This window comes from Nerophis ophidion, linkage group LG01 (genome assembly GCF_033978795.1).
Source record: "Nerophis ophidion isolate RoL-2023_Sa linkage group LG01, RoL_Noph_v1.0, whole genome shotgun sequence".
NCBI classification, from domain to species: domain Eukaryota; kingdom Metazoa; phylum Chordata; class Actinopteri; order Syngnathiformes; family Syngnathidae; genus Nerophis; species Nerophis ophidion.
Genome location: NC_084611.1, coordinates 64,667,351 through 64,695,185, shown reverse-complemented (window position 1 = coordinate 64,695,185; position 27,835 = coordinate 64,667,351). Strand labels below are relative to the sequence as shown.

General features: G+C 39.9%; 1 protein-coding gene across 3 annotated transcripts; it reads right to left on the bottom strand.

Annotated features, from left to right (window-relative positions):
• Positions 1-53: 53 nt before the first annotated feature.
• On the bottom strand, positions 54-26,076 carry pcdh18a (protocadherin 18a). Of its 3 annotated transcripts, none has more exons than XM_061909150.1 (4): positions 23,324-26,076; positions 17,351-17,406; positions 13,523-13,695; positions 54-1,451 (listed from the first exon to the last, which is right to left on the bottom strand). In XM_061909150.1, exons 1-4 carry the CDS (start codon positions 25,769-25,771, stop codon positions 667-669), a joined length of 3,462 nt encoding a protein of 1,153 aa, XP_061765134.1. In that variant the 5' UTR covers positions 25,772-26,076; the 3' UTR covers positions 54-666. The 3 variants fall into 3 exon arrangements, with proteins under 3 accessions (XP_061765134.1, XP_061765117.1, XP_061765125.1); XM_061909133.1 differs by having other exon boundaries at positions 17,351-17,439; positions 23,318-26,075; XM_061909141.1 differs by having other exon boundaries at positions 23,318-26,075.
• Positions 26,077-27,835: the final 1,759 nt, after the last annotated feature.

Genomic DNA, 27,835 nt, shown 5'->3' with positions numbered 1-27,835 from the left:
GGTGCCTGAGTAAAATATAAAAAATAAATACACAAATACAAAACAAAAACATATTTATTTTCCTTCATTTTTATTGGTCTGGGTCATGACTACACAGTACGTACAAACCATCTTCCAACATGGAACTGTACTGGAATGTGATATATATATATATTTTTTTTTTCAATTGTTTTCACAAATCTTCCATAAAAAATAAATACGAAAGTAACAAAGGAGAACAAAAAGACACTGACCATGAGACCATGTATGACATGACAGTATAAAAAAATAGACTTTTTCTGTACAAAACATACATCGACACTCATATAAATATACAAAAAGTGTATTTTTAAAATACCCCCGAATACATTTGTACACTTACATTCCATGATAACCAAACCGGAGACGGAGCACAATATTCAAGTGAAGGCGTCTTTTTCTCACACTTTACATTTAATATTCACTGTAAATGTTCAACCTTAAGTCGGCATCTGGAAACATAAAAAAAAAAAAAAAATGTCCGTTGGTGGATTTTTCTTCAAAATCACAACAAGTTTGAGTTTCTGATGTTTTAATTGAACGTCTCTCAGATTAGCGAGATAATATTTGGAAAAAGCACACACACCAGCGTCACGTTGAGCACAAAGCAGGTTTTTTTTTTTTTTTTCATAAACGTTTTGGCCGTCGTTAGTTCTGCCTGACGTCCTGCAGCAGCTTGTTAATCTCGTGCACCAGCTCGCTGGCGTCCACCCCGGCTGCCTCTTGGCGGCCCTCGCTGCGTTTGCCGCCCTGATAGAAGACGCCGTCAAATTCGTCCTCCTCGTAGTTCTCTGGAATCTCCTCCATGGCGGGCAGCCATTTGAGGTGCGGCGGCTGTCCGTTGGCGGGGGTTGACGAGGAGGCGGGGCTGGGCGGAACATGGCCGCTCCCGACAGAGCCGGCTCCTGGGTTGAGGTAATGGGTGTTGGCGGCCCAGGCGGCCACGCCCGGCGGGTAAGCGGGACCCTTGCCACCGGGTAGCAAACCTCGCCGGCTATCCTGTGGGACGGCGTTGCTGCGTCCGCTTCCTCTCTCGCCGGCTGACGAGGACGAGGGCGGGCTTGTCTCGGCGCCCTCGCTGTATGAGTCCATGTTAGGGGGGAGGAGACGCTGAAAGACGCTGTTCATTTCCGTGAGGAGGGACCCTCCGACGGGTGTACACGCGTCACCTCCTCCTCCTCCCGCCGCGGCAACTCCCGTCGGTCCCGGCTCCTCGTTGCCGGGCTCCTTACCAAAAGTGGAAAAACCCTTGTGCCGTTCCGACTCCTCCGAGGACTGGTCGTCATCGACCTGAGGCTGCTGGGCGGACTCCTCCCCCGGTATGTACATGTTGTTGCGATAGTCCGTGGACGACGCCGGTGAGGAGAGGGGGGGCATCCAACACTGGTCGGAATGTCCCAGAACCCGACATTCGTCCGTGCAAAGTCTCATTGCTGCAGAGAGACAAACAACAAACGTCAGAGCCGCACATCGCACTTTATTACAAGCAAGCAAACATCAGAAGATTGAGAGTGCTCGCTGTCAACTTTAATGCACGTCGTAAATCTGAGATCAACATAAACAATTCCACAGGAAGTCACAATTCATAAGTAATGTATGAACAAATAATTAGGAAAAACTAATCGGTGGTAGAGATGCCTCTTTGAGTTGATTAGACCAATGTTGAGACTGATATTGTGTTCCGTCGATTAATGAGTAAGACTGATAGAAATGGATAATATCTAAACCGTACAGATTACCCAGAACTTGAAGGTTATAAACAGCAAAAAAAAATTTTTTTATTGCAAATAAGTTCCTTAAAATACACGTTGAGGGTAACATAAAGTGTGTTTTGTCCGATCACTCGATTAATCGAACAAAGAGGCGTTCAAAAGATTGTTTTTTGTTTTTCTTTTGTAAAAGTTACTTATTTTCACCAATAAAACCACAACTGGTAGCAGTTATAATACATCCATCCATTCATTTTTTACAGCTTGTCCCTTTTGGGGTGGCGGGGGATGCTGGAGCCTATCTCAGCTGCATTCGGGTGGAAGACGGCGTACACCCTGGACTAGTCGCCACCTCATCACAGGGCCACTACAGATAGACAGACAACATTCACACTCACATTCACACACTAGGGCCAATTTAGTGTTGCCAATCAACCTATCCCCAGGTGCATGTCTTTGGAGGTGGGAGGAAACCGGAGCACCCTGGGGGAACCCACTAAAGGGCGGGTCGGGCGGGTGACATGACGAAAAAATACATTTTAAATAGATTCGGGTGGGTGGCGGTTGAACCATTTGGAAATATTAGATATACATGGTTCAGGGATCGGTATCCTTTACCATACAAAGAGCCATTTAGGACCCATGTCACAAAGCGAAGAAGACAATAGAAGACGCAAACATTCTCTGTTACCCAGTTAATGAGTATTAGGGCGTGCTATGAAGCCATTGACTTTGTCGCATTCTACAGCATGTACGATCTGCTTGTCAGTTCAGCAACATGTTGTGTGTGGCTTCCGCAGACACACGCACACGACTGCAAGGCATACTGGGTGACACAGAGTACACTATATAAACAATTTTAACACTCTTAGTAATATGCGCCACACTGTGAAGCCACACCAAACAAGAATGACAAACACATTTCGGGAGAACATCCTCACAATAACACAACATAAACACAACACAACAAATACCCAGAATCCTTTGCATCCATGAAACAACCCTGACTATTTTATACACCCCGCTAGCAGAACCCATGCAGTTACGGGGAGAACATGCAAACTCTACACAGAAAGATCCCGAGCGAGGATCAAACTCAGGTCTACTTAGGACCTTTGTATTGTGAGGCACATGCACTAACCCCTGTTCCACCGTGCACATATTTATACCAATACATACTCTTTTTTGGGGGGGAATATTATACGATACGGATTATATTGATTTCATTTGGTTTGTGTTTTCATTGTAATAATTTTGTATGGTGCTACTTTATGTCTATGTTTTGACATTGAAATGATTATTTTAAATGTTTTCCTCACCCAAGATAAGACTTAATAGAACCAAAAAAAAAATAGATCACTTGATTGCCAAAACAATTCCACTGTTAAATTTTCCACACACAAGCATTTTCATGAATACGATGTCAATGAAAATTATATGTAAATACAAGTGGAATAAAAACTAGAAAATGCAATGGGTAGAATTTGGGTGTGAATGCTGAAAACACGAAGCTGAACTGAAATGCTAACAGTTAGCACGCCATCTAAGTAGGGCCAAGGAACAAAAAATAGAAAAGTGAGGCGTGTACCTGCAAAATGCTGAAAACAAATTAGCGATGTAATGTTAACATCTTAGCGTGTGTCCCAAAATATATGACTCATAAGAGTATTCCTGCAAAATTAGTAGCTAACTGTTAATATAAAATACAGGCCAAAAATTTGGACACACCTTCTTTTTCAATGTGTTTTCTTTATTTTCATGACTATTTACATTGTAGATTTTCACTGAAGGCATCAAAACTATGAATGAACACATGTGGAGTTATGTACTTCACAAAAACGGTGAAATGTGTATTCTAGTTTCTTCAAAATAGCCACCCGTTGGTCTGATTACTGTTTGTCCCACTCTTGGCATTCTCTCGATGAGCTTCAAGCACACCTTTGAAGTGAAAACCATTTTAGGTGACAACTTCTTGAAGCGCATCGAGAGAATGCCAAGAGCGTGCGAAAAAATAATCAGAGCAAAGGGTGGCTATTTTGAAGAAAATAGAATATACAACATGTTTTCAGTTATTTCACCTTTTTTTGTTAAGTACATAACTCTACTTGTTCATTCATAGTTTTGATGCCTTCAGTGACAATCTACAATAGTCATGAAAATAAAGAAAACATATTAAATGGGGAAAAGGTATGTCCAAACTTTTGGCCTGGACTATACGTTAAGTACCAAAATATAATATTATGGTGGCATACCAAAACATTTGCTAAAAAAGATAGTATCCTATTGTAAGCAAGCTAGCATTTGGACTTTGGAACGTGGTAGTGGAGAAATTTTTAATAGTGAATGTTATGCTAAAGCGGGAATCTTTCAGACATACTTTTCTTCTTTTTTCAACCTTTATTGACCCAAGAATATCCCGTTAAGGCCTACTGAAACCCACTACTACCCACCACGCAGTCTGATAGTTTATATATCAATGACAAAATATTAACATTGCAACACATGCCAATACGGCCTTTTTAGTTTACTAAATTACAATTTTAAATTTCCCAGGAGTTTCGTCTTCGAAACGTCGTGTATGGATGATGTGTACGCGTGACGTCACGGGTTTTTAGGAAGTATTAGCGCTGCACACACACACAGCTAAATGTCGTCTGCTTTCACGGCATAATTATAAAGTATTTTGGACATCTATGTTGCTGAATCTTTTGCAATTTGTTCAATTAATATTGGAGAAGTCACATCGAGTGCGCAAACAACTGTCATGCAAAGCTTGTGTAAACCCTCCAGAAGTGACACAACCTTCAAAGGCCTACTGAAATTAGATTTTCTTATTTAAAAAGGGATAGCAGGTCCATTCTATGTGTCATACTTGATAATTTTGCGATATTGCCATAGTTTTGCTGAAAGGATTTAGTAGAGAACATCCACAATAAAGTTCGCAACTGTCGGTGCTGAGACAAAAGCCCTGCCTCTACCGGAAGTCGCAGAGGATGACATCACATGTGTGAGGGCTCCTCACATATTACCATTGATTTTAATGGGAGCCTCCAACAAAAAGTGCTAATCGGACTTTCCCCATTAATTTGAGCGAGGATGAAAGATTCGTGTTTGAGGATATTGATAGCGACGGACTAGAAAAAGAAAAAAAAAACGAGTAAAAAAAAAAGGCGATTGCATTGAGACGGATTCTGATGTTTTTAAACACATTTACTAGGATAATTCTGGGAAATCCCTTATCTTTCTATTGTGTTGCTAGTGTTTTAGTGAGTTTAATATTACCTGATAGTCGGAGGTGTGTGTCCACGGGTGTCTTGACGCGCAGTGTCTCAGGGGAGTCGACGGCAGCTATGGACGGCACAAGCTCAGCTTTTCTCCGGTAAGAAGCAACTTTTTAACCACAATTTTCTCACCGAAACCTGCTGGTTGAAATGTGGTCGGGATTCATGTTCGCTTGACCGCGCTCTGATCCATAGGAAAGCTTCACCTCCGGGAATTTTAAACAAGGAATCACCGTGTGTTTGTGTGGCTAAAGGCTAAAACTTCCCAACTCCATCTTTCTACTTTGACTTCTCCAATAATAATTGAACAAATTGCAAAAGATTCAGCAACACAGATCTCCAAAATACTGTGTAATTATGCCGTTAAAGCAGACGACTTTTAGCTGTGTGTGTGTAGCGCTCATACTTCCTAAAAAACCGTGACGTCTTGCGTACCCGTCATCATTACACTACATTTCCAAGACAAAACTACCGGGAAATTTAAAATTGTAATTCAGTAAACTAAAAAGGCCGTATTGGCAGGTGTTGCAATGTTAATATTTCATCATTGATGTATAAACTATCAGACTGTGTGGTGGGTAGTAGTGGGTTTCAGTAGGCCTTTAACAACCTTGGATCGAATCAGAGATCTCTTTTGCCTTTGGACAACACTTTACCTTCCTGGTGAAATAAGCGAACCAAGGATGTTCAAAGTGGAGCCCGGGGGCTATTTGGGGGACGCTGTTTTTGTTATGGACCTGTTGCTTATTGTAGAAACAAAAAAAATAGCCTAAATGGAATAAATGGAGCAAAAAAACGTGTCTCTTAATTTATTTCTATCTCTTTAATAGCCGCCACGATATCAAAAGAATATTAAGAACAATATTATTTGTTTTATATACCGTACTTGTCTTGAATAGCGAGATGTTGCAAGCCTTGTCTTGCTAGAGCCCATGCTCCAATTTCAGAGCAAGCTGCAACCAACGTGTGGTCTGTCCACAGTGCAAAGCCACTTCTAAGATACTAATCCTTAGCACTATGGTGGAATATATATTACATTTCTTCCAAGTATCATTGCAGGACTAGAGGAAAAGGAACGACACGCACGCTTGCAGACTCAGGGAGTAAGTCTCTGGATACATGAAAGCTTTGAGGGAAAAAGCCACACAAGTTAAATGGGAGCGTCTTGTACTGTAGTTTTTGCTTTTGTTTAGTTATTGCGCACCAGACACATTATTTTGTTGATTTTTTTTTTTTTTATGTAGAATTCAATATCAGAAATGTAATAAATCATCTGATTGAGAACAATACTAGCAAATTCTACATTTAATGTGATAAGCTTTGTAAAAATGTGTGATTGTGTCTCCTTTAGTTACTTGCTATAAAGCATATTCACTTTAAGAATATATTGTCAAAGTATTGGATAGGAAGTCAAAATTGGATCGGATCTGAGACCCCCAAAATTTGGATCTGGATGGGATCTGAGGCCAAAAACTTGGATAGAATATAAAGCAAAAATTTGATTGGATCTGAGGCCAACAGAATCTGATTGGATCTGAAGCTAAAAAATTGGATTGAATCTGAGGCCAAAATGCTGAATTGAATCAAAAGTAACAAAATGTGATTTAATCTAAGGCTAATAACTTGGATCAGAATTGGGACGCTCGCCTGTGCATCGGTTGGGGACATCTCTGTGCTGCTGACCGGTCACCGCTTGGGATGGTCTCCTGCTGGCCCCACTATGGACTGGACTCTCACTATTATATTAGATCCACTATGGACTGGACTCTCACTATTATGTTAGATCCACTATGGACTGGACTTTCACAATATTATGTTAGACCCACTCGACGTCCATTGCTTTCGGTCTCCCCTAGATATGCGGTCCTCTCCAAGGTTTCTCATAGTCATTCGCCTCAACTTCAACTGAGGTGAGTTTTTCCTTGCCCTTATGTGGGCTTTGTACCCCGGATGTCGTTTTGGCTTGTGCAGCCCTTTGAGACACTTGTGATTTAGGGCTGTATGAATAAACATTGATTGATTGATTGAAACATTAAATCAAATGTTTAAAAAATCTGATATAATCTGAGGCCCAAAAAATCTGATTGGATTTGAAGCTAAAATATCAAATGGAATCAGAGGCCAAAAACCTGGATCAATCAAAAGTTTAAAAAAATCGTATTGAATCTGGGGCCAACAAAATCTAATTTGATCTGAACATGAAAAATCGGATTGAATCTGAGGCCAAAAATCTGGATTGAATCAAAAGTAAATTAATCTGATTGAATCTGAGGCCAAAAACCTGGATCGAATCAAAAGTAAAAAAAAAAAATCTGAGGCCAACAAAATCCGATCAGATCCGAAGCTAAAAAATTGGCTCGAATCTGAAGCCAAAAACCTGGATTGAATCAAAAGTAAAACAATCTGATTTAATCTGAGGCCAAAAGCCTGGATTGAATCAAAAGTTTAAAATACTTTTGATGGAATCTGAGGCCAACAAAATCTGATTGGATCTGAAGCTAAAAAATTGGATCAAATCCGAGACAAAAAACCTATATCGACTCAAAAGTTTACAAAATCTCATTGAATCTGACGCCAACAAAATCTGATCAGATCTGTAGCCAAAAAATCCTATAAAATCTGAAGCCAAAAATCTGGATTGAATCAAAAGTAAACAAATTGGATTGAATCCGGTGCCAAAAACCCGGTTCGAATCAAAAGTTTACTAAATCTGATTGAATCTGAGGCCCAAAAAAATCAGATCAGATCCGAGGCTAAAAAATCGGATCGAGTCCGAGGCCAAAAACCTTGATCGAATTAAAAGTCTACAAAATCTGATTGAATCTGAGGCCAACAAAATCTGATCAGATCCGAAGCTAAAAAATGGGATTGAATTTGGGGCCAAAAACCTGTTTTGAATCAAAAGTAAAACCATCTGATTGAATCTGAGGCCAACAAAATCTAATTTGATCCGAACATAAAAAATCTGATCGAATCTGAGGCCAAAAATCTGGATTGAATCAAAAGTAAATTAATCTGATTGAATGTGAGGCCAAAAACCTGGATCGAATCAAAAGTTTAAAAAAAAATCTGAGGCCAACAAAATCCGATCAGATCCGAAGTTAAAAAATTAGCTCGAATCTGAAGCCAAAAACCTGGATTGAATCAAAAGTAAAACAATCTGAATTAATCTGAGGCCAAAAGCCTGGATTGAATCAAAGGTTTAAAATACATTTGATGGAATCTGAGGCCAACAAAATCTGATTGGATCTGAAGCTAAAAAATTGGATCAAATCCGAGACCAAAAACCTATATCGACTCAAAAGTTTACAAAATCTCATTGAATCTGACGCCAACAAAATCTGATCAGATCTGTAGCTAAAAAATCCCTATAAAATCTGACGCCAAAAATCTGGATTGAATCAAAAGTAAACAAATTGGATTGAATCCGGTGCCAAAAACCCGGTTCAAATCAAAAGTTTACTAAATCTGATTGAATCTGAGGCCCAAAAAAATCAGATCAGATCCGAGGCTAAAAAATCGGATCGAGTCCGAGGCCAAAAACCTTGATCGAATTAAAAGTCTACAAAATCTGATTGAATCTGAGGCCAACAAAATCTGATCAGATCCGAAGCTAAAAAATGGGACTGAATTTGGGGCCAAAAACCTGTTTCGAATCAAAAGTAAAATCATCTGATTGAATCTGAGGCCAACAAAGTCTGATCAGATCCGAAGCTAAAAAATGGGATTGAATTTGGGACCAAAACCTGTTTCGAATCAAAAGTTAAAAAAATCGGATTGAATCTGAGGCCAATAAAATCTGATCGGATCTGAAGCCCAAATATCGGATTGGATCTGAGGTCAAAAATTATATTTAAAACGGAGTCAAAAAAATATAATAAGAATATTAAAAATCATGGAAATCGACAGGTGTCGGTATCAACTACTAAAAGTCTGCTCTCGTGACAACCCTATCGTACATTAATGTTTAAGTGGAGTCAATGAAGGATGGGTTTCTCAGTTCTTTGCAAAGTGCTTTGATTGTCTAGAACCGCACTATATAAATCTAATCCATTATCATTAATAAGTAAGTGTTATTTATAAGCTTCGACATGAAAATCAGGGTTGGGGCGAGATAAGAAAACATTCGCTCGACTCCTCTTATCATCTGGCACGCTTCCCCCGCCATCTTCAAGTGAGGCGAACCTGGTCGTGTTTTATCATACCTATCATGAACACACCATCTAAATAGAAAATCTCAACCAATTCAATCCGACCAAGAAACAACCCGGATAATCCTAACCCCTCAGCGTTTGTGTGTGGTTTTTGTGTGCATATTAGCATAAGACGGGGTGAGCGAGCTGAGCGCTTTAAAGAACAGATTGACAAAGACCGCTCCCTTATCAAGCACAATTAATAAGAAGAATAAATTACATGCGCAGAACAAAAAAACATGTGTAGGAGGTCTGCGGGTTGCAGAGGTTGAGAGAGGCACAGACTGAGAGAGAGAATAACATAATTCTAAAAGCAATTACTGTGAATTCTCCTCAGTTCAGACATGAAAGTGCAACACTGTCACTCAACGGAAGGCAAAAAAGAAAGGAAAGAAAATGAAGGAGTGTGTGTGAGTGTGTGTGTGTGTGGAGGCTGCACCCTGAGTCGCATACCGATGAGTGACAGGCGACTCATCTCCACTCCGGGGAGGATTTTACAGACTCGACTCATAGGGGGCAGATAACGCACCAACACACACACACACACACAAGGACGCGCACACGCACACAGAGTGACACAAACAGGCCGGCACACACTGTAACCTCTCTCAGTGAGATAACAAGCGTGGAAATGGAGGCCGTGTGGTAGAGGACAATAGGATGGTGTTTGCACCGTACTGAATGGTGGTGTTGGCAGCAGCTGTACGGACTATTAGTCCTGACCTGTCCGTACAGCGCAGACATTTGTCGGACACGATGGGTCCAACGGTGCATGGGAAGACAGCTCATTCAGTCACTGCCATTGTTGCCAAGAGATATGTTCATATTATTTAATAATATACTATTTTCTCTTTACTCGTTCGTGCTAAGTTCCTTATATGATATTTCCATGAAAACATTTACATAAATAATTATTTATTTTTTTGATTATGGGTTTAGTTGCAAAATTCCAATCATGCTTCGTGAAAATGAACTGATTGTCATTGTTACAGTGAAAGTGAGAATAAAGTTTTTGTTGAATTATGTAAATCAATCCTTTATATTAGGGATTCTCCACCTGTGTTACATGTACCACTAGTGGTACGCAGGATCCATCTAGTGCGGGGGTCAGCAAGGCTTTTTCTAAAATGTATGAAAATTAGAGACGTCCGATAATGGCTTTTTTGCCGATATCCGTTATTCCGATATTGTCCAACTCTTGATTACTGATTCCGATATCAACCGATACCGATATCTACAGTCGTGGAATTAACACATTATTATGCCTAATTTTATTGCGATGTCCCGCTGGATGCATTAAACAATGTAACAAGGTTTTCCAAAATAAATCAACTCAAGTTATGGAAAAAAATGCCAACATGGCACTGCCATATTTATTATTGAAGTCACCAAGTGCATTATTTTTTTAAACATGCCTCAAAACAGCAGCTTGGTATTTGGGACATGCGGGGGGTGTATATTGTAGTGTCCCGGAAGAGTTAGTGCTGCAAGGGGTTCTGGGTATTTGTTTTGTTGTGTTTATGTTATGTAACGGTACGGATGTTCTCCCGAAATGTGTTTGTCATTCTTGTTTGGTGTGGGTTCACAGTGTGGCGCATATTTGTAACAGTGTTAATGTTGTTTATACAGCCACCCTCAGTGTGACCTGTATGGCTATTGACCAAGTATGCCTTGCATTCACTTCTGTTTGTGAAAAGCCATAGATACTATGTGATTGGGCCGACACGCAAAGGAAGTGCCTTTAAGGTTTATGGCACTTCTCCTTATGTCTTTATACCACTCCGTACAGCGGCGTTTTGAAAAGTCATACATTTTACTTTTTGAAACCGATACTGATAATTTACGAGAATACATTTTAAAGTATTTATCGGCCGATAACATCGGCAGACCGATATTATCGGACATCTCTAATGAAAATGGAAAAAGATGAGAAAAAATAAATAGATTTTGTTTTAACATGATTAAAACATGACACAAACCTTCCTAATTGTTAGAAATCCCACTGTTTGTATCAAATATGCTTCACTGATGAAAGTATTTGGTGCGCGCCATTTTGTCCTACTAATTTTGGAAGTCAGTTGAAAGCACCGTAGTTTGTTTACATATATAACTTTCTAAGACGCTGCCACAGTAAGACGTGTTTTATGCCACTACTTCTTTGTTTCATTTTGTCCACCAAACTTTTTAAGCTGTGCGTTAATGCACAAACGTGAGCTTTGTTGATGTTATTGACTTGTTGGAGTGCTAATCCGGCATATTTGGTCAGTGCATGCATGACTGCAAGCTAATTGATGCTAACATGCTATTATGCTAGCTGTATGTACATAATGCATCATTATGCCTAGTTTGTAGGTATATTTGAGCTCAGTTTATTTGCAGTTTTCGTTTCCTTCAACGTGGAGACACGCGTCTTTACCTTTGACCATTCTGAACAAACAATTTGCAGGAGTTATCTCACCCTCTGAAAAGCCTCTGTTTTAGTATTTTTTCAATGTTGTTAAATACTACATTTTAGCAGTTCTGCCAACACAAAGATTTGCGTCAGCCTGCGAAACACAGTCATTTTGATAGTAGGTTAATATATCTAAAATAGACACATCATGTGGCGCCTTCTTTTTAACACTTATATAAGGCTTTTAATTTTTCGCAGCTCCAGACTTTTTTTTTTTTGTGGTATTTTTGGTGTCTCTTTCAACATTTTGGGTTGCCGACGCCTGATCTAGTGGTACGCCAAAGAATCCCTTGATTAAAGGACAGTTTTTTATTTTCCTACATTCAAACACAGCATTACTGCTCAAGCTATGTTTAATGTTACAGTGGCCAAAAATATAAAAATTACTTGTCAACTAAAACCTCTGCCTTGTTTTTTATGAATATCAAGGCCTACTACGCTACTGTATTTTCATGTTTGTCATTACGGTGGTACTTGGAGAGCCAAGGGTTTTTTGCGCTGGTAGTACTTGTTTTAAAAAAAAATGAGAAGCACTGCTTTCAATATTAAAAGGTTTTAATTTTAAAACTTTTTTTTTTATATACCCATTTAACTTAAAATGCCTACCGACTTTTAATTTTCAACTCACCATGTTATGATGCCATATTTTCAATGGTAGGTTTATTTAAAAAAAAAATAATAAGAAAAATGTTTTTGTCACATTTAAATAAATGATAAATGGGTTGTACTTGTATAGCGCTTTTCTACCTTCAAGGTACTCAAAGCGCTTTGACACTACTTCCACATTTACCCATTCACACACACATTCACACACTGATGGAGGGAGCTGCCATGCAAGGCGCCAACCAGCACCCATCAGGAGCAAGGGTGAAGTGTCTTGCTCAGGACACAACGGACGTGATGACGTTGGTACTAGGTGGGATTTGAACCAGGGACCCTCGGGTTGCGCACGGCCACTCTCCCACTGCGCCACGCCGAATGCTTAATAATCATGCCTAAGATTAGAACCTTAGAACACCTTTTGTATGATAATGCCTTTTTGAACAATAACGCTTCAGTAGATCAGAGTGAAATGTATTGTGCATCATTGAAGCTCATGATTTGCTGGTTTTAGCAGGTGTCTAATAATTTAAATATATTGTACATTTATTTTTTTTTTTTAAATAATAAAACAAATAAAATAAAATGAAATTCAAATTTTGATTTTAGCTGCTAATGATTTTGTAAGTTTAGACTCTGATATGACCATTCCAATTGTTTAATGGAGCATTATACAACAAAATCCGTAAGTAAAATAAATTGTTTCTACATTTCAATGTATTTATAATGTTGCTTTAGAAAAAAATACAATTTTCTCCCTCTGATATGTTTATTACATATTTTTAATGATAGGTAAATTTAAAAAATCCATTACAAAATGTTTTTTGTCACATTTATATAAAGTTAAGTTGTAGCACTTAAAACAACAACATTTAACTTAAATTTAAATATTTTTTATTGTATCCCCAACTGATGTTGTAAGTTTACCTTCTGATATGACTATTCTATATTTCTATTAGGTTTATTGAAAATATCCAGTAGAAAACTTAAATATATTTTCCAAAACAATTTAATTTTAAGTATTTTCGAACTATTCCCCTACCAACCAGCAATAGTTCAAACCACCAGTCTATGATTTAAAAATGTAGGAAATACAAGATAAAAATCAATCATAGGGTTTGCTGATATTGTTCTATGCAGCATGGTCTAGTATTTCACAAAAACAACAACTCATTAGCAGAACAACAATCTCATTTCCAGGCCAAAAACATCAGCTGCAATGATAACCAGATGAGATGATATGAATAAGACGATGTGAAATCAACATACCTGGATGGAGGCGGTGGTGCATTTCCAAATGTATTAGGTCAGAGAAGCCTTCCCCCAGCAACAGTCTGTCCACGGGCGACTCTCTCCCCATTTCACAATCACTGTCCCCCGCCTCGCTGTCCCCACGCCCACTGTCCTTTAGGCTGAACTTGTCCATGTCTTGTAATGCATACCTACATGGAACCGTTACAAAAGAAAAGAGTTGAAAGCAAAGGTTTAACGAAAAGAACAAACACATTGTTCTCAAATCAAACAACTTCTCTCGACAAACTCGGAAGTATTTCTTATAAATAGACGACTTTGACGGAGTGCCACTTCCGACGCGATATTTGAGCCTGGAGCATGGTCCGATAGTGATATTGATGCAATATGATATCAGCAGGAAGCATACATGCTTTTATTCTTTTCTGGTGTGGATTGTTAGAAAAGGTTTGATCCAGTGAAAATAGTCAAACAGAGAACAATGGAAAGTATGAAAAACTAACATATTTGTTACAGTGGAACCTGGATTTACGAACTTCTCTATTTGCGAATGTTTTTGATTTACAAACTTTTAGATTGACCCATGTGTCCGAACCTTGTCTCTGTGTAGTAACTCTTTATTCAGTCATTCATTTAATAATCATAATTGTAGCAGAGGCGGAGCCTTACACTCACATCCTGCCTTCCTAGTTACGCCTCAGCGCTTTAGTGTGTAGTGTTTTGTGTCTTTTTTCCCCTTTTGACAAGTTTTGTCCATTTTGCAAAACTCAGAATGAGTCCCAAAAAGCTATATCACGTTTTGATTGTAAAAAAACAGTAAAACACAGAAGGGGATAAGAGGGGAGATCTCTTTCTTGCTTTCTTTAGCGCCGTGTTAATGCAAGTGAATTTTACTTTTTTGTCTATCCATCCATTTCCTACCGCTTGTCCCATTCTGGTTCGCTGGAACCTATCTCAGCTGCATTCGGGCGGAAGGCGGAGTACACCCAGTATAAGTTTCCACCTCATCGCAGGGCGATTTTACTTTTTATTATACCAATATTGTTGTAAGAATTAAAAGTTTTGGTGATTTTGTGATGACAGGACAGCACATTCGGCACAGTCCATCCCCTCCTTGTTATGTTTGTTTGATATACAGTACTGTGTAACACTTAATATTGTGTTTAAGAGTGTACAAAGCTTTACAAAAATAGGTTACCATGAGTTGATTAACATGGACCCAAACTTAAACAAGTTGTGGGCTTAGTTGTTGTGTAGCTGCTAGCTCCTAGTAGACTATAGCCAAGCATGTTTGTAAATGACTTGACTAAATTACAAGACGAAAACAACCTTGTGTGCCTCTTGGACTACATTTCGATGTTAAGTAGAGGTGGGGATTTCGATTGAAGTCTCATTGTTATTGGTACCAAGGAAAGGAATGGTTTCATATCGATAGTAGTTTGATGAGATTGAAACTTTCGATGCAGTTTCTTGATGTTATATGGTAAATTTTACAATTTACCTAAGAGCTGGCATTTCTTAGCGCACCTCTTAATCGTTCTTTGCTCCTAACTCAGCGCACATGGCCTCTTCATCTACCTGCTCTGGCTGAGAGAGTCCATGACAATATTTACATTTTTTGGTGCGTTTATTGTTACATCATTTAATTATTTTTGGACTAATGTTGTTGGACTTGGGTTACTGTTATATACTTACATTGTTTTAAATTGTTGAATTTATTTCATATAAACATTTTATTTGAATAAAACATGTGCCTTGTGTTTTACCATAATCACAACTCGAAAATGTCTTTTGTAAAGAGACTTTAGCATACTTCCAAGATGGCGCGGAGTGTCAAAATCCATGATTTTTAGGATTAAACAAACAACATTATTTAAAAAGTTATCATAAAACGTTAGTATGCTAACAATAGCATAATGACATAGGTTAACATACTTCTAAGATGGCGCCAAGTACTATAAATGTGTTATTTTTAGTTGTAATCATAGAAAATAAGCTAAAAAAAAGCTAACATAAAACGTTGCCATGCTAACATTATTATGGTAATATAAGAGACGTGAGCGTACTTCCAAGATGGCGCAAGTGTCAAAAAAACATGATTTTAGGTTGAAACCGACAAAACTAGCTAACACGTTTGCATAAAACATTAGCATGCTTGCATTTGACAGGGTAAGAGGAATTACCAAAATGCACTGTTTGTAGGTTTAAACAAACAAAATTAACAAAAAAGCTAGCATAAAATATCAGCATTTGATGTATGAGACATTAACATACATCCAAGATGGCGTCAAGAATAAAAAATCAGGATTTGTAGGTGCAAACATACAATATTAGCTAAAAATTGAGCCAAAAACGAGGTGACAAGAGGAAATAACTAAATTATTTGACCATGATGTGTGAAGTAAAACGTATTGGTATCGGCGATACTAGCCCCATATTTACTTGCTATCAGAATACTTGCCAACCTTGAGACTTCCGAATTCGTGGTATGGGGGCTGGGGGGCGGGGTATATATTTTCAAGTATTTCTTGTATATGTATACATAAATAATCCGTTCATGAATGAGTATATCCGTTTGGCCATAGTGTTCAATGGAGAAGTCTGGTCTACAAAATTTGAAGGCAGCATACCCCTTGCCCTTTGAGCTGTCCTGGATGAACTGAAATTATTTTTTTCTACTAATTTTTTAACTTGTACTTCTTCTTCTTACTCGTCATCGCAATGTCTCTTCTTCTCTCTTCTGCTTCGTCTATGTTATGTTTTAGGATATTACTACTTCACGTAGTTTTGAAGCAATGCATGATGGGAATCCGGATGTTGTATGTCAGTGTCAGTGGAATAAACACACGCTGAGAGATAGCTCCGTGCCTGCCTACTTCATGGGTTATAGATTTAGCTATGGATAACGGAGACATATATAATAGTCCCCTTGATTAACCCTTAAACAAGTTGAAAAACTTATCCGGGTGTTAAAATTTCATGGTCAATTGTACGGACTATGTACTGTACTGTGCCATCTACTAATAAAAGTTGCAATCAATCAATCAATGCCTTTAAGGCAGTGGTCCCCAACCACCGGGCCGCAGAATATTTTTTAATGTATTTTTTAAATTTATTTGTTATCATTATTTTTTTTTATTAAATCAACATAAAAAACAAAAGATACACTTACAATCAGTGCACCAACCCAAAAAACCTAATTTTTTCCTGACACAAAAAAAAAAATAATAATTCCCCAATATTGTTTTCCGAGTGGAAATCGGGAGGAATTCGGGAGAATGGTTGCCCCAGGAGATTTTCGGGAGAGGCACTGAAATTCGTCAGTCTCGAGGGAAAATCGGGAGAGTTGGCAAGTATGGGTATCAGATCGATACCAAAATTGTTATCACCGACCAGCCCTACTAATAACTGGCTGTCAAGTTAATTGCTGATATACTAGAGTTCATTTTGGCCTTTTTCCATGCAAGCCCATATAATCCAATACGAGTTTCTTTTGCCGATATTAGACCGATATTAATATCAGGTCATGACACCCCTCCCTACTTAATGCATTGATTTCTGTGAAAAGCAGGACAAAGTGGTGATCTTGCTCAAAATGCCATCTCTTGTCAGACGTAGGAAATTGTTCAGACAAATGAGCGGGACACTTTTTGAAAATGAATGTTATCGGCGTGTGTGATGAGGAACGTGACGGAAACAAAAGCGACAAACTTCACAAGCGCGTGTTGAACATTGCACACATAGAGCATGTAACTCAGTGACAACAACGTGGGATAACAATGATTAATACAACAAATATATGTGGGGCTTGAGGGCTGGGGGTGTGGGGGGTGGGGGGTAAATTACCTGTAGCTGCGAGAGTATTTGTTGCCACGGAAACTGGGTCTGGGTTGGTACTGGCCCTGATGGAGCATGGACAGAAGCTGTGAGACTTGCTGTATCCAAAAAATATAACAAAACAAACAAAATGAAACAAATAAACAAAAGCAATAGGAGGAAGGAAAGGGGTGGTGGTGGAAAAAGGGGGACAACAGATGGGGAATGAAGGAGAGGGAAAAAAGAGAGGGAGACAAGACAGAAGACAAAAAAATGGATGAGTAAACACAAAATGGATGATGGAGAGGCTGCTTAAAGTGGATGAGACAAAATGGATGTTACATTTGAAAAAAAAAAGCTGCTGAGGGACGGGAGATGAATATGTACACATATGAACCATCGTTATCACACATCAGGAGGTTTATTTTTTAAAGCCACGTTGTGGGCCGGTTGGACGCCTGCAATGATTAATCAAGCAACTCCTTAAAAAAAAAGCTTCAATTTCTGATTAATAGTTTAATGACTAATAAGAAAAAGTTATAAAATACTGACCGCATGGAGTTCGTGGAATTTTACATATGTGGACAAGTTTCCGATGTGTTTTTTTTGTTGTTGTTAGAAGTAGGAATGTGCTGATAAATCAGCCACCGCTCAGTATGTGTAAAAAAATATGTGGTGGCTATTGCCGATTAACGCCTTTTTTTGCTGATCCCCTCTGGCTGACACTGTATTTATTTATAGTCCTCTGGCTGACAAGCTGCTAGCAGCTAATTAAGTATCTCCATACACTGTGTGGAGCCGCTTCTCTAAGCTCATAATAACCACCTCCACTGTGGAAAATAAACCGCATTTCTAAGTATCTTAGGTATCATTATCAAGTACCATTCACTGGAGGACAAGGCTGAACATGTTACACAAGAGAAGAAAGCAGTTTAAATATTGTGTTGATATTGTTAAACTGTCAATAGCACTCACCGGAAATACATCAAACAATGTACAGTTGATACATGTTATCAGTGTCGGTATTGGCATCAGCCATTCTCACTTATGTACAATTAGTGTTGGAATTGGCAGCATGAAATCCTGATCTGAACATCCCTAGTTAAACTACAAAGTCACTGTTGATGATGTGCATTTACCAGAAAAAAAGAAATGAAGGTTAAGGAAGGCAGAATAATAATTTTACCTGAAATACGTGTTGAGGCTATTTTGACTGTCCTTTGTTTACAAAAAAAGTATTTAATCAGCACGTTGCCTCTCCTTACTTTTAAATAGACAGTTATTTTTTTCGGAACAGCCAAATGAGCAGCAAAGTCACAGTATGAATGAAGTAGTCATTTCTATTGCTAATTAACACATTCCTAAAATTCTCTCAAGGTGAATTTAAAATCCTACGGCTAAATTCCAACCACTGAAAATGTGTATGCTTCATTATCAAACGAGTCGACGACTAAACGTTAATGTTAGAGTAAATATGTTATTTTGTCTGTTTTCACTACGTGGTTTGGTCAGTAGGGGGTGCTGTGAGTACACCGTACACAAAACGTATCAGAAAGCTTCTATATATATATATATATATATATATATATATATACATCCATCCATCCATTTTCTACCGCTTATTCCCTTTCGGGGTTGCGGGGGGCGCTGGCGCCTATCTCAGCTACAATCGGGCGGAAGGCGGGGTACACCCTGGACAAGTCGCCACCTCATCGCAGAGCCAACACAGATAGACAGACAACATTCACTCTCACATTCACACACTAGGGCCAATTTTGTGTTGCCGATCCACCTATCCCCAGGTGCATGTTTTTGGAAGAGGGAGGAAATCGGAGTACCCGGAGGGAACCCACGCATTCACGGGGAGAACATGCAAACTCTACACAGAAAGATCCCGAGCCTGGATTTGAACCCAAGACTGCAGGACCTTCGTACTGTGAGGCAGACGCACTAACCCCTCTGCCACCATGAAGCCTATATATATATATATATATATATATATATATATATATATATATATATATATATATATATATATATATATATATATATATATATATATATATATATATATATATATATATATATATATATATATATATATATATATATAAATCAGGGGTAGGGAACCTATGGCTCTAGAGCCAGATGTGGCTCTTTTGATGACTGCATCTGGCTCTCAGATAAATCTTAGCTGACATTGCTTAACACGATAAGTAATGAATAATTCAGCTGGTAATCACAGTGTTAAAAATAACGTTCAAATTATAATCATGCATTTAAATCCAACCATCCATTTTCTATCGCACCTGTTCAAGATGTCGCATTAATGGTAAGAAGTATTATATTTATAATTGGTTAGCTTTACAATAACAATGTTATTAAAAAGAATAAGTGACTTATTAAACACTAAAAATGTTGGTCTTACTTAAAAATGCACGTGTTTAGTTGTATTCAATGTTAAACAATATGATATGGCTCTCACGTAAATAAAATTTGAAATATCTGGCTTTCATTGCTCTCTCAGCCAAAAAGATTCCCGACCCCTGATATATATATACATATATCTATATATATATAGATATATATATATAGATATATATATATATATATACACACACATATATATATATTTTAATATTATTATTATTTATATATTATTATTATTAGGGGTGTAACGGTACGTGTATTTGAATTGAACCGTTTCAGTACGGGGGTTTCGGTTCGGTTCGGAGGTGTACCGAGCGAGTTCCAATGGAGATATTAAGTAGCCCACCACACGTTGTGTCTAGAATTGATTTACGTGGACCCCGACTTAAACAAGTTGAAAAACCTATTCGGGTGTTACTATTTAGTGGTCAATTGTACGGAATATGTACTGCACTGTGCAATCTACTAATAAAAGTTTCAATTAATCTAAAAAAAAAAAAAAAACACACGGCATTCTAGCAGCGACCAGGATACGATAGACTGACCATACCTCCTCTTTTCACCGGATATGTCCTCTTTTGCAGGGGTGTCCAGGTGGAATTTCTTAAATGCCTCAAATGTCCGGCATTTTAAGTGACGGCTGCGTGTATTTTCAATGTACGTTCAGGGTTAAGAAGGGGTTGAAAAAAAAAAAAATGTGTGCGCGGCAACATTCGTGAGGGAGGGGCAGAGAGAGAGAGAGAGCGAGAGAGTTATGATAAATGCGCATGCGCCGCTAGGCTCTGCTATTTTTTATTATCTATAGCAGGAGTGTCAAAAGTGTGCCCCGGAGGCCATTTGCGGCCCACAGCAAATGTTTTAAAGGCCCAAGGCACATTCTAAAAATACTATTAAAATAAACAAAAACATAAACAAAAGTGAAATAAAAAGTTTAAAGGCTAAATGTATTTTAGAAAAAGTTGCAACGTTGACTAATAAAACAAAGCTGTTTTTCTTCTTTCAAACTGTCATTGTTCAAAACATAATATTGAATCAAAATCAATGTTATTATGAATTTTTGACCGACCCAAGTTTCCGATAACTTCACATCAAATATTCCACTAAGAAAAAAATATATATATTTTTCTCCATATTGCAGAGTACTAAGTCAATTATCAAAACAGTTGTTAGTTGCGGGGCTGTTTCGCGGAAATTAATTGACCACGATCAGACCCGGAACCAATCAACAGCAATGAAGGAAGAATTACTTTGGAGACAACCCATATATGCTTACTTTTACTTTTTCACATGAAACGATGAAGATGGTTGATGCAACATTGCATGTGTGGAACTAGTGATGGGCGATACGGCCTAAACTATTTGTTGCAAAGTTATTACAGGCTCCTGCGGTAGCTATATATAGCATACTATATTTTTTCGCATATAAATGATAATAGAACATTTCAAAACACCATATAAAGGCTCCTAATTCAGCTGCTGACGTATGCAGTAACATATTACGTCATTTCCAGTTCCATTCTTCCGTCAAAACAATTATTTATCTATTTGCTCATTTATTGTTAATATCTGGTTACTTTCTGTTGTAACATGGTTTATCTACACTTCTGTTAAAATATAATAAACACCAATTATTCAATTTTTCCAATACATTATATTAGTTTAGGTGTAACTACAAATGTGGGTATAGTATAGGTGGGTATCTAATATCAAGGAGTTAAAGGGACACTATGGATACTAATCATTTTGAAATTATTGAATGATTACATTTTAAATCATGATAATCAGACAAACACACAGGATGGGTGTGTAAATACATCAAAAATAATTTGAAATACTTCCTTATTCGCTTTTTTTATGGACAATATTTGAGCATAATTAAGTCAATGCTGCAAAAATAATCAAACATAATCAAAAACTATTGGCTGTGATTTAAATATTTAGAATTTTTTTTGTCTTTGAAGTCCTTCTGTGTCCAGGAACTTTTTTCACGAGTTTGTAAACCATAAAAAAACACAAAAAAATTTTGGTGACATGAAAAATGATTGATCTATTCACCGTAGTGTCCATCATATCCTGATACTTTGCATGGTATCGTTACTCTCGATATTAGTATCGAGCCACCATCCCCTGTTTACGTGACGGACCTCTAGCTTAGCGGTTAGCATGGCTTATTGTATCCTTTGTGGTGTGTAGAGTAGCATTTTAAGCTATTATAGTCCTTCAGTGATTATGGTACTTGTAAAAAACTTACTTTATATGCCATCATGGATTTGTAGAACTATTATTTGCTAGTGTCGAATTTGCGGCACACAGTAAGAATATATCATCAACATGCTTTATAACGATAGTATTTAAAGCTCTATCGTCCACCAAACTTATATAATTTATATTGTATATTGTCTATATCGCACAACCCTTTGTCAAATTGGAATAAAAAAGACAAAATTTGAAATGTCAAACATTTGTGACATAAAAATTTACCAAATGCCAACATGAAGTAAATGTAACATTAACACAACTTTATGGAATACAAAGACATACGCAAGTTGAGCTATGAGCTGCTTTACAATGTTTTGTATAGTAAAAATGTCAAAAGAATACTGATGTCCTGTCCAACTTTTACTTTTTTGGGTCTCTGATGGATTATATATGTCAGTGGTTCTCAAATGGGGGTACACGTACCCCTGGGGGTACTTGAAGGTATGCCAATGGGTACGTGAGATTTTTTTAAAATATTCTAAAAATAGCAACAATTCAAAAATCCTTTCTAAATATATCTAATGAAAAATACTTCAACAAAATATGAATGTAAGTTTATAAACTGTGAAAACAAATACAACAATGCAATATTAAGTGTTGACAGCTAGATTTTTTTGGGGACATGTTCCATAAATATTTATGTTAAAGATTTATTTTTTTGTGAAGAAATGTTGAGAATTAAGTTCATGAATCCAGATGGATCTCTATTGCAATCCCCAAAGAGGGCACTTTAAGTTGATGATTACTTCTATGTGTAGAAACCTTTATTTATAATTGAATCACTTGTTTATTTTTCAACAAGTTTTTAGTTATTTTCATATCTTTTTTTCCAAATAGTTCGAGAAAGACCACTACAAATGAGCAATATTTTGCAATGTTATACAATTTAATAAATCAGAAACTGATGACATAGTGCTGTATTTTACTTATTTGTCTCTTTTTTTCAACCAAAAATGCTTTGCTCTGATTATGTAGTACTTGAATTATAAAATTGTTCACAGGGGGTACATCACTGAAAAAAGGTTGAGAACCACTGATATATGTTATCAATAACGTCATCCTGGGTTTTAACATTTACAATATGTCAAAGGGCGATTTAAAAAAAATAAATAAATAAACATCGGGCAGGGAATGGCCCCGGGGCCGCACTTTGAAAACCCTGTCATACAAAGTCAACACTGAGACTCTGGATTGGAGTTAATGTACAACTACAAGGGCATGACATACACTGACAAGGAATGTGTGTGTTTGTGTGTGTGTGTGTGTTTGTGTGTGTGTGTGTGTGTGTGTGTGTGTGTGTGTGCTCACCTCCACCTGTGGAGTCGTATGTGCCAGCTCCAGGGCGAAGCTCTCTGGGATGTGATTGGACGAGATGGTCACCAGGCTGTTGAGGGATTGGCGGCTGTGGTGATTGGTTCTACTCCCCATCTGGGCTCGGTCCAAAGGGGGCGTGGTCGAAGGCGAGCGGTGATGGGCCCGGATGGGCAGCGTGCCGTTCACGGTGGGCACCAGGGTGATGTCCCCTTTGTGGATCTGCCGCGAGGGCTTCCGGGGGTGGTGCTGGTGGGAGGACTCGGCCACCCGGCAGTTGTAGGATTGCCTCGTCTCCTTCTTCTCTCGGCTGCAGCGGGCGGCAAACATCACCATGATGACCAGGAGCACGGTGCAGATGGCGCCCAGGGAGATGATGATGATCAGCGACGCGTCCAGGGGAGACTCCCCTTGGTCCATCACCTGGACGTGGTTTTCCATGTTCTCATAGAGGTTGACCCTTAGAACCGCTTTGGCACTGAGACTCTCACTTCCCTGGTCTCGCACCAAGACCGTCAGCTCGGCGTGCTCATGGGGGAAGTTCTCCAGACTGGCGTTGGCGTGGATTTCACACGTTCTGGGGTCCATAACGAAGAAGTTGTCTTCGTTGCCGCCGACGATGGAGCAAACGAGTTCAGAATTAACTCCAGTGTCGCGGTCGGTGACCCGGACAGCCGACACCAGGTGCCCGGCTTCAGTGAACTTTGACACGGGTACGTCGGCGCTGAAGTTCCATAGTTGGGGGACCACAATGACCGGAGGGTTGTCGTTCTCGTCCAAGACGTTGAGGACAACGGTGGCGTTGCTGACCAGCGGCGGCTTCCCGGCGTCTTTGGCCTGCACGACGAAGGAAATGCGACTCACTTCCTCTCTGTCAAACGTACGCAGCGCGTAGATGGCGCCGTTGGAGGGGTCGACGGTGACGTAGGTGGAGATGGAGCTCCCCTGGATGAAGTTCTCCAAGATGGTGTAGGTCACCTGTCCATTAACATCCAGGTCAGGATCTGTGGCCAAGACGGACGTCAAATATGCTCCGGGGGCGTTGTTTTCCGATTTGAAGATTTCATATTGGCCCTTCTCGAAGCGTGGCGGGTTGTCATTTTCATCGGTGACGTGCACGGTGAAGTGTTTGACCGTTGAGAGGCTGGGAATCCCCTGGTCCTCCGCCACCACAGTCAGGCTGAACTCTGACCTCTTCTCTCGGTCCAGAGACACGTTGGTCAGAATAATGTAGTTGTTCTCGTAGCTTTTCTGCAGCTTGAAGTAACCCTGACCGTGGAGCTTACAGTCTACCTCGCCGTTGGAACCAGAGTCTAAATCCTCCACCCTGATCAAAGCCACGAAGGTGTCCAGGGGGGCCGCCTCGGATATGTACGCCGCGTCCCCGTTGCCCTGCGAGGACATGATATTGACGCTGATGTCGGGTTTGTTGTCGTTCACGTCCACCACCTTGACCTGGATCTTGCAATGGGTCGGCATGGAGTTAGGACCCATGTCCTGTGCCTGCACGTCGATGTCATAGGAGTCGGTGGTCTCATAGTCCACGCGGGAGATGAGGGTGAGGTGACCGTTGTCGGGGTTCATTTTGAACGTCTCCATGATTTTGGGGGACACGTGACTACTGAAGGAGTAGACTATTTTGGCGTTGGTGCCGTCGTCGGCATCCGTGGCGTTCAGGTCGATGAGCAGCGATCCTACAGGTGTGTTTTCCGGAAGGTTGATCACATATGAGGACTTGTCAAAAACCGGGCTGTTGTCGTTCGAGTCCGCGACGTTGATCTTCAGCAGGGTGGTTCCGGTGCGGGACGGCACGCCGCGGTCAAAGGCGGTGTACTGAAGTTCGTAAGTGGAGCGAACCTCCCGGTCCAGCTCCCTGAGAACCACCAGCTCGGCGTATTTCGCCCCGTCGCTTCTGGACTGGACGTCGACCTTAAAGAAAGGGTTGGGCTCCGAGGCGTAGCTGTAGAGAGAGTTCTGCCCCACGTCCGGGTCCGTGGCGCTGTCCAGCGGGATGCGCGCTCCCACGGACGCGCTCTCGGAGATCTCGATGGGGATGACGGCGCGCGCGAACTGCGGCGCGTTGTCGTTGACGTCCAGCACCTCCACGTCGACATGGAACAGCTGCAGGTGTTCGGTGGGCAGCGTCAGCACGTCGAACTGGATGGAGCAGTTGGGGTTCTTCTCGCAAAGTTTCTCGCGGTCGATGCGCGAGCGCACGCTGATCTCGCCGTCCTGCTCGCGCACGGCCAGGAAGGAGGAACCCGCCCGCTGCATGGCGCGGAAGCGCAGCGGCACCGAGCCGGGAAGTTTGGCCAGCACGTCCGCGACGTCATCTCTCAAGCGAGCGATGACCGTGCCCGCCTTCTGCTCCTCGTAAATCTGATACTTCAGCGTCTTACCGGATGCGCGCAGCGACGACAGCAGTAGAAGGAACACAACTTGCGGCTTCATCCTGTCCTTTTTTTGTGCGCAAACACCAGCAAAAAAAATGTTTTAAATAAAAAATAAAAATCCCAGGTTTGTTTCAGGCAAGGAAACGTTGCATTGTTACTAACTGAGAGCAAGAAAGAAAACAATCTTGGCTGAGATGATATATTAAAAAAAAGATATGTTGGAAATAGTCCGAGCTGTTGCGCACATCCAGTGTGCAGACAAGCAGTGAAGTGATGCTGGACTCTTTTGTGCCTCTCTCTCTCTCTCCCTCCCTCTCTCTCTCTCTCTCTCTCTCTCCACTATAGTTCCACATCCACGAATTCTACATCTAACCATCAAATGCTGGCTGGGAAACACGCACTCCGCCCAGGGAGGTGCATGCGGGAGGAACAAGGGGGAGCCACGCCCCGCTGGGGGTGGGGAAAGTGGGGTGATGGGGGTCCAACTCATTTTGGGGGGGATGGCACATGGAGAGAAAATCTACTCCTGAGTGGGCCGGACTGGTAAAATCACTGCACGATAACTTAAAAATAAAGACCACTTCAGATTGTTTTGTTTGTTTAAAAATAGAACAAGCACATTCTCAAAAATGTACAAATCATAATGTTGTTGTTTTTTTACACACTGAAAAAAGTGAATTTTTGGTGCTGTAAACTCTATTAGAGTAACTGTCATAATTAACTCAGTAGAAGCATTTAAGTCTCACCTTAAAACTAATTGTATACTCTAGCCTTTAAATAGACCTCCCTTTTAGACCAGTTGATCTGCCGCTTCTTTTCTTTTTCTCCTCTGTCCCCCCCTCCCTTGTGGAGGGTTCCGGTCCGATGACCATGGATGAAGTACTGGCTGTTAAGAGTCGAGACCCAGGATGGACCGCTCGTCGGGACACAAGATGGACCGCTCGCCTGTGTATCGGTTGGGGACATCTCTACGCTGCTGAAGGTTTCCTTTGGACGGGACTCTCGCTGCTGTCTTGGACCCGCTTTGAACTGAACTCTCGCGGCTGTGTTGGAGCCACTATGGATTGAACTTTCACAGGGGGGGGGGGGGTTGCCCACATTTGAGGTCCTCTCCAAGGTTTCTCATAGTCATCATTGTCACTGGCTTCGCACTGGGTGTGAATTCTCCCTGCCCACTGGATGTGAGTTTTCCTTGCCCTTATGTGGGTTCTTCTGAAGATGTCGTAGTCGTAATGGTTTGTACGGTCCTTTGAGACATTTGTGATTTAGGGCTATATAAATAAACATTGATTGTTTGATAATTTATACCTTATATTTTTAACATTCAGTAAGAACTAGAGTTTCTTAAGTAAAATTAAACCTTTTATTAACGTAATACATGAATTATGGGGGAAGAGTAAGTTTTACTTATGTTTCCTCATACTATTTAAATGTTCAATAGTTGTACGTACATAAACCTAACAGACTGGCTCTGCTCCGGCCGTTAGGATAATTTCACAAAGCACTGCAAGGTGGCATTATGGGGAGTTCTTATCTTGCGTTTATAATGTGTTACAGAGCCGATGTTCTCCAGAAATGTATTTGGTGTGGGCTCACAGAGTGTGGCGCATATTAGTAAGAATGTTAAAGTTGTTTATATATGACAACCGTCGGTGTAAAAGGTATGGCTGTTGACCAAGTATGCATTGCAATCTCTTATGAGCAGCAGCGAAGCGCATGTGTACTTCCGGCACGCTGACAGTGTGGTGTAAAAATAGTCGCAATGACATGTTGAAGAACAGTGATCGTCAACCAAAGTGCTGCGGCCGCTGAATAATCGTTTATTAAAGTTTTATCATCACACACAATTTTTACTGCACGCCGTTGATAAGCGCAGGAGTGAAAAGAGGATCTAAAATAATAGGCGCTCCAAAGGCTATTCAAGGAAGTATGATATATAAAATGTACTTAAATTTTGAGTAGAATGATGTTCCTGCCGATGAAAACTAGTAGACTTTACTTAATTTTTAAAAATAAATATAACTTAATAATAACTTGGATGTAAATAAGTAACTGTTACTTAATATCTTCACAACTGTTATGTTATATGGTAAGTAGAATTTACTTGATACTGGCAAGTGAG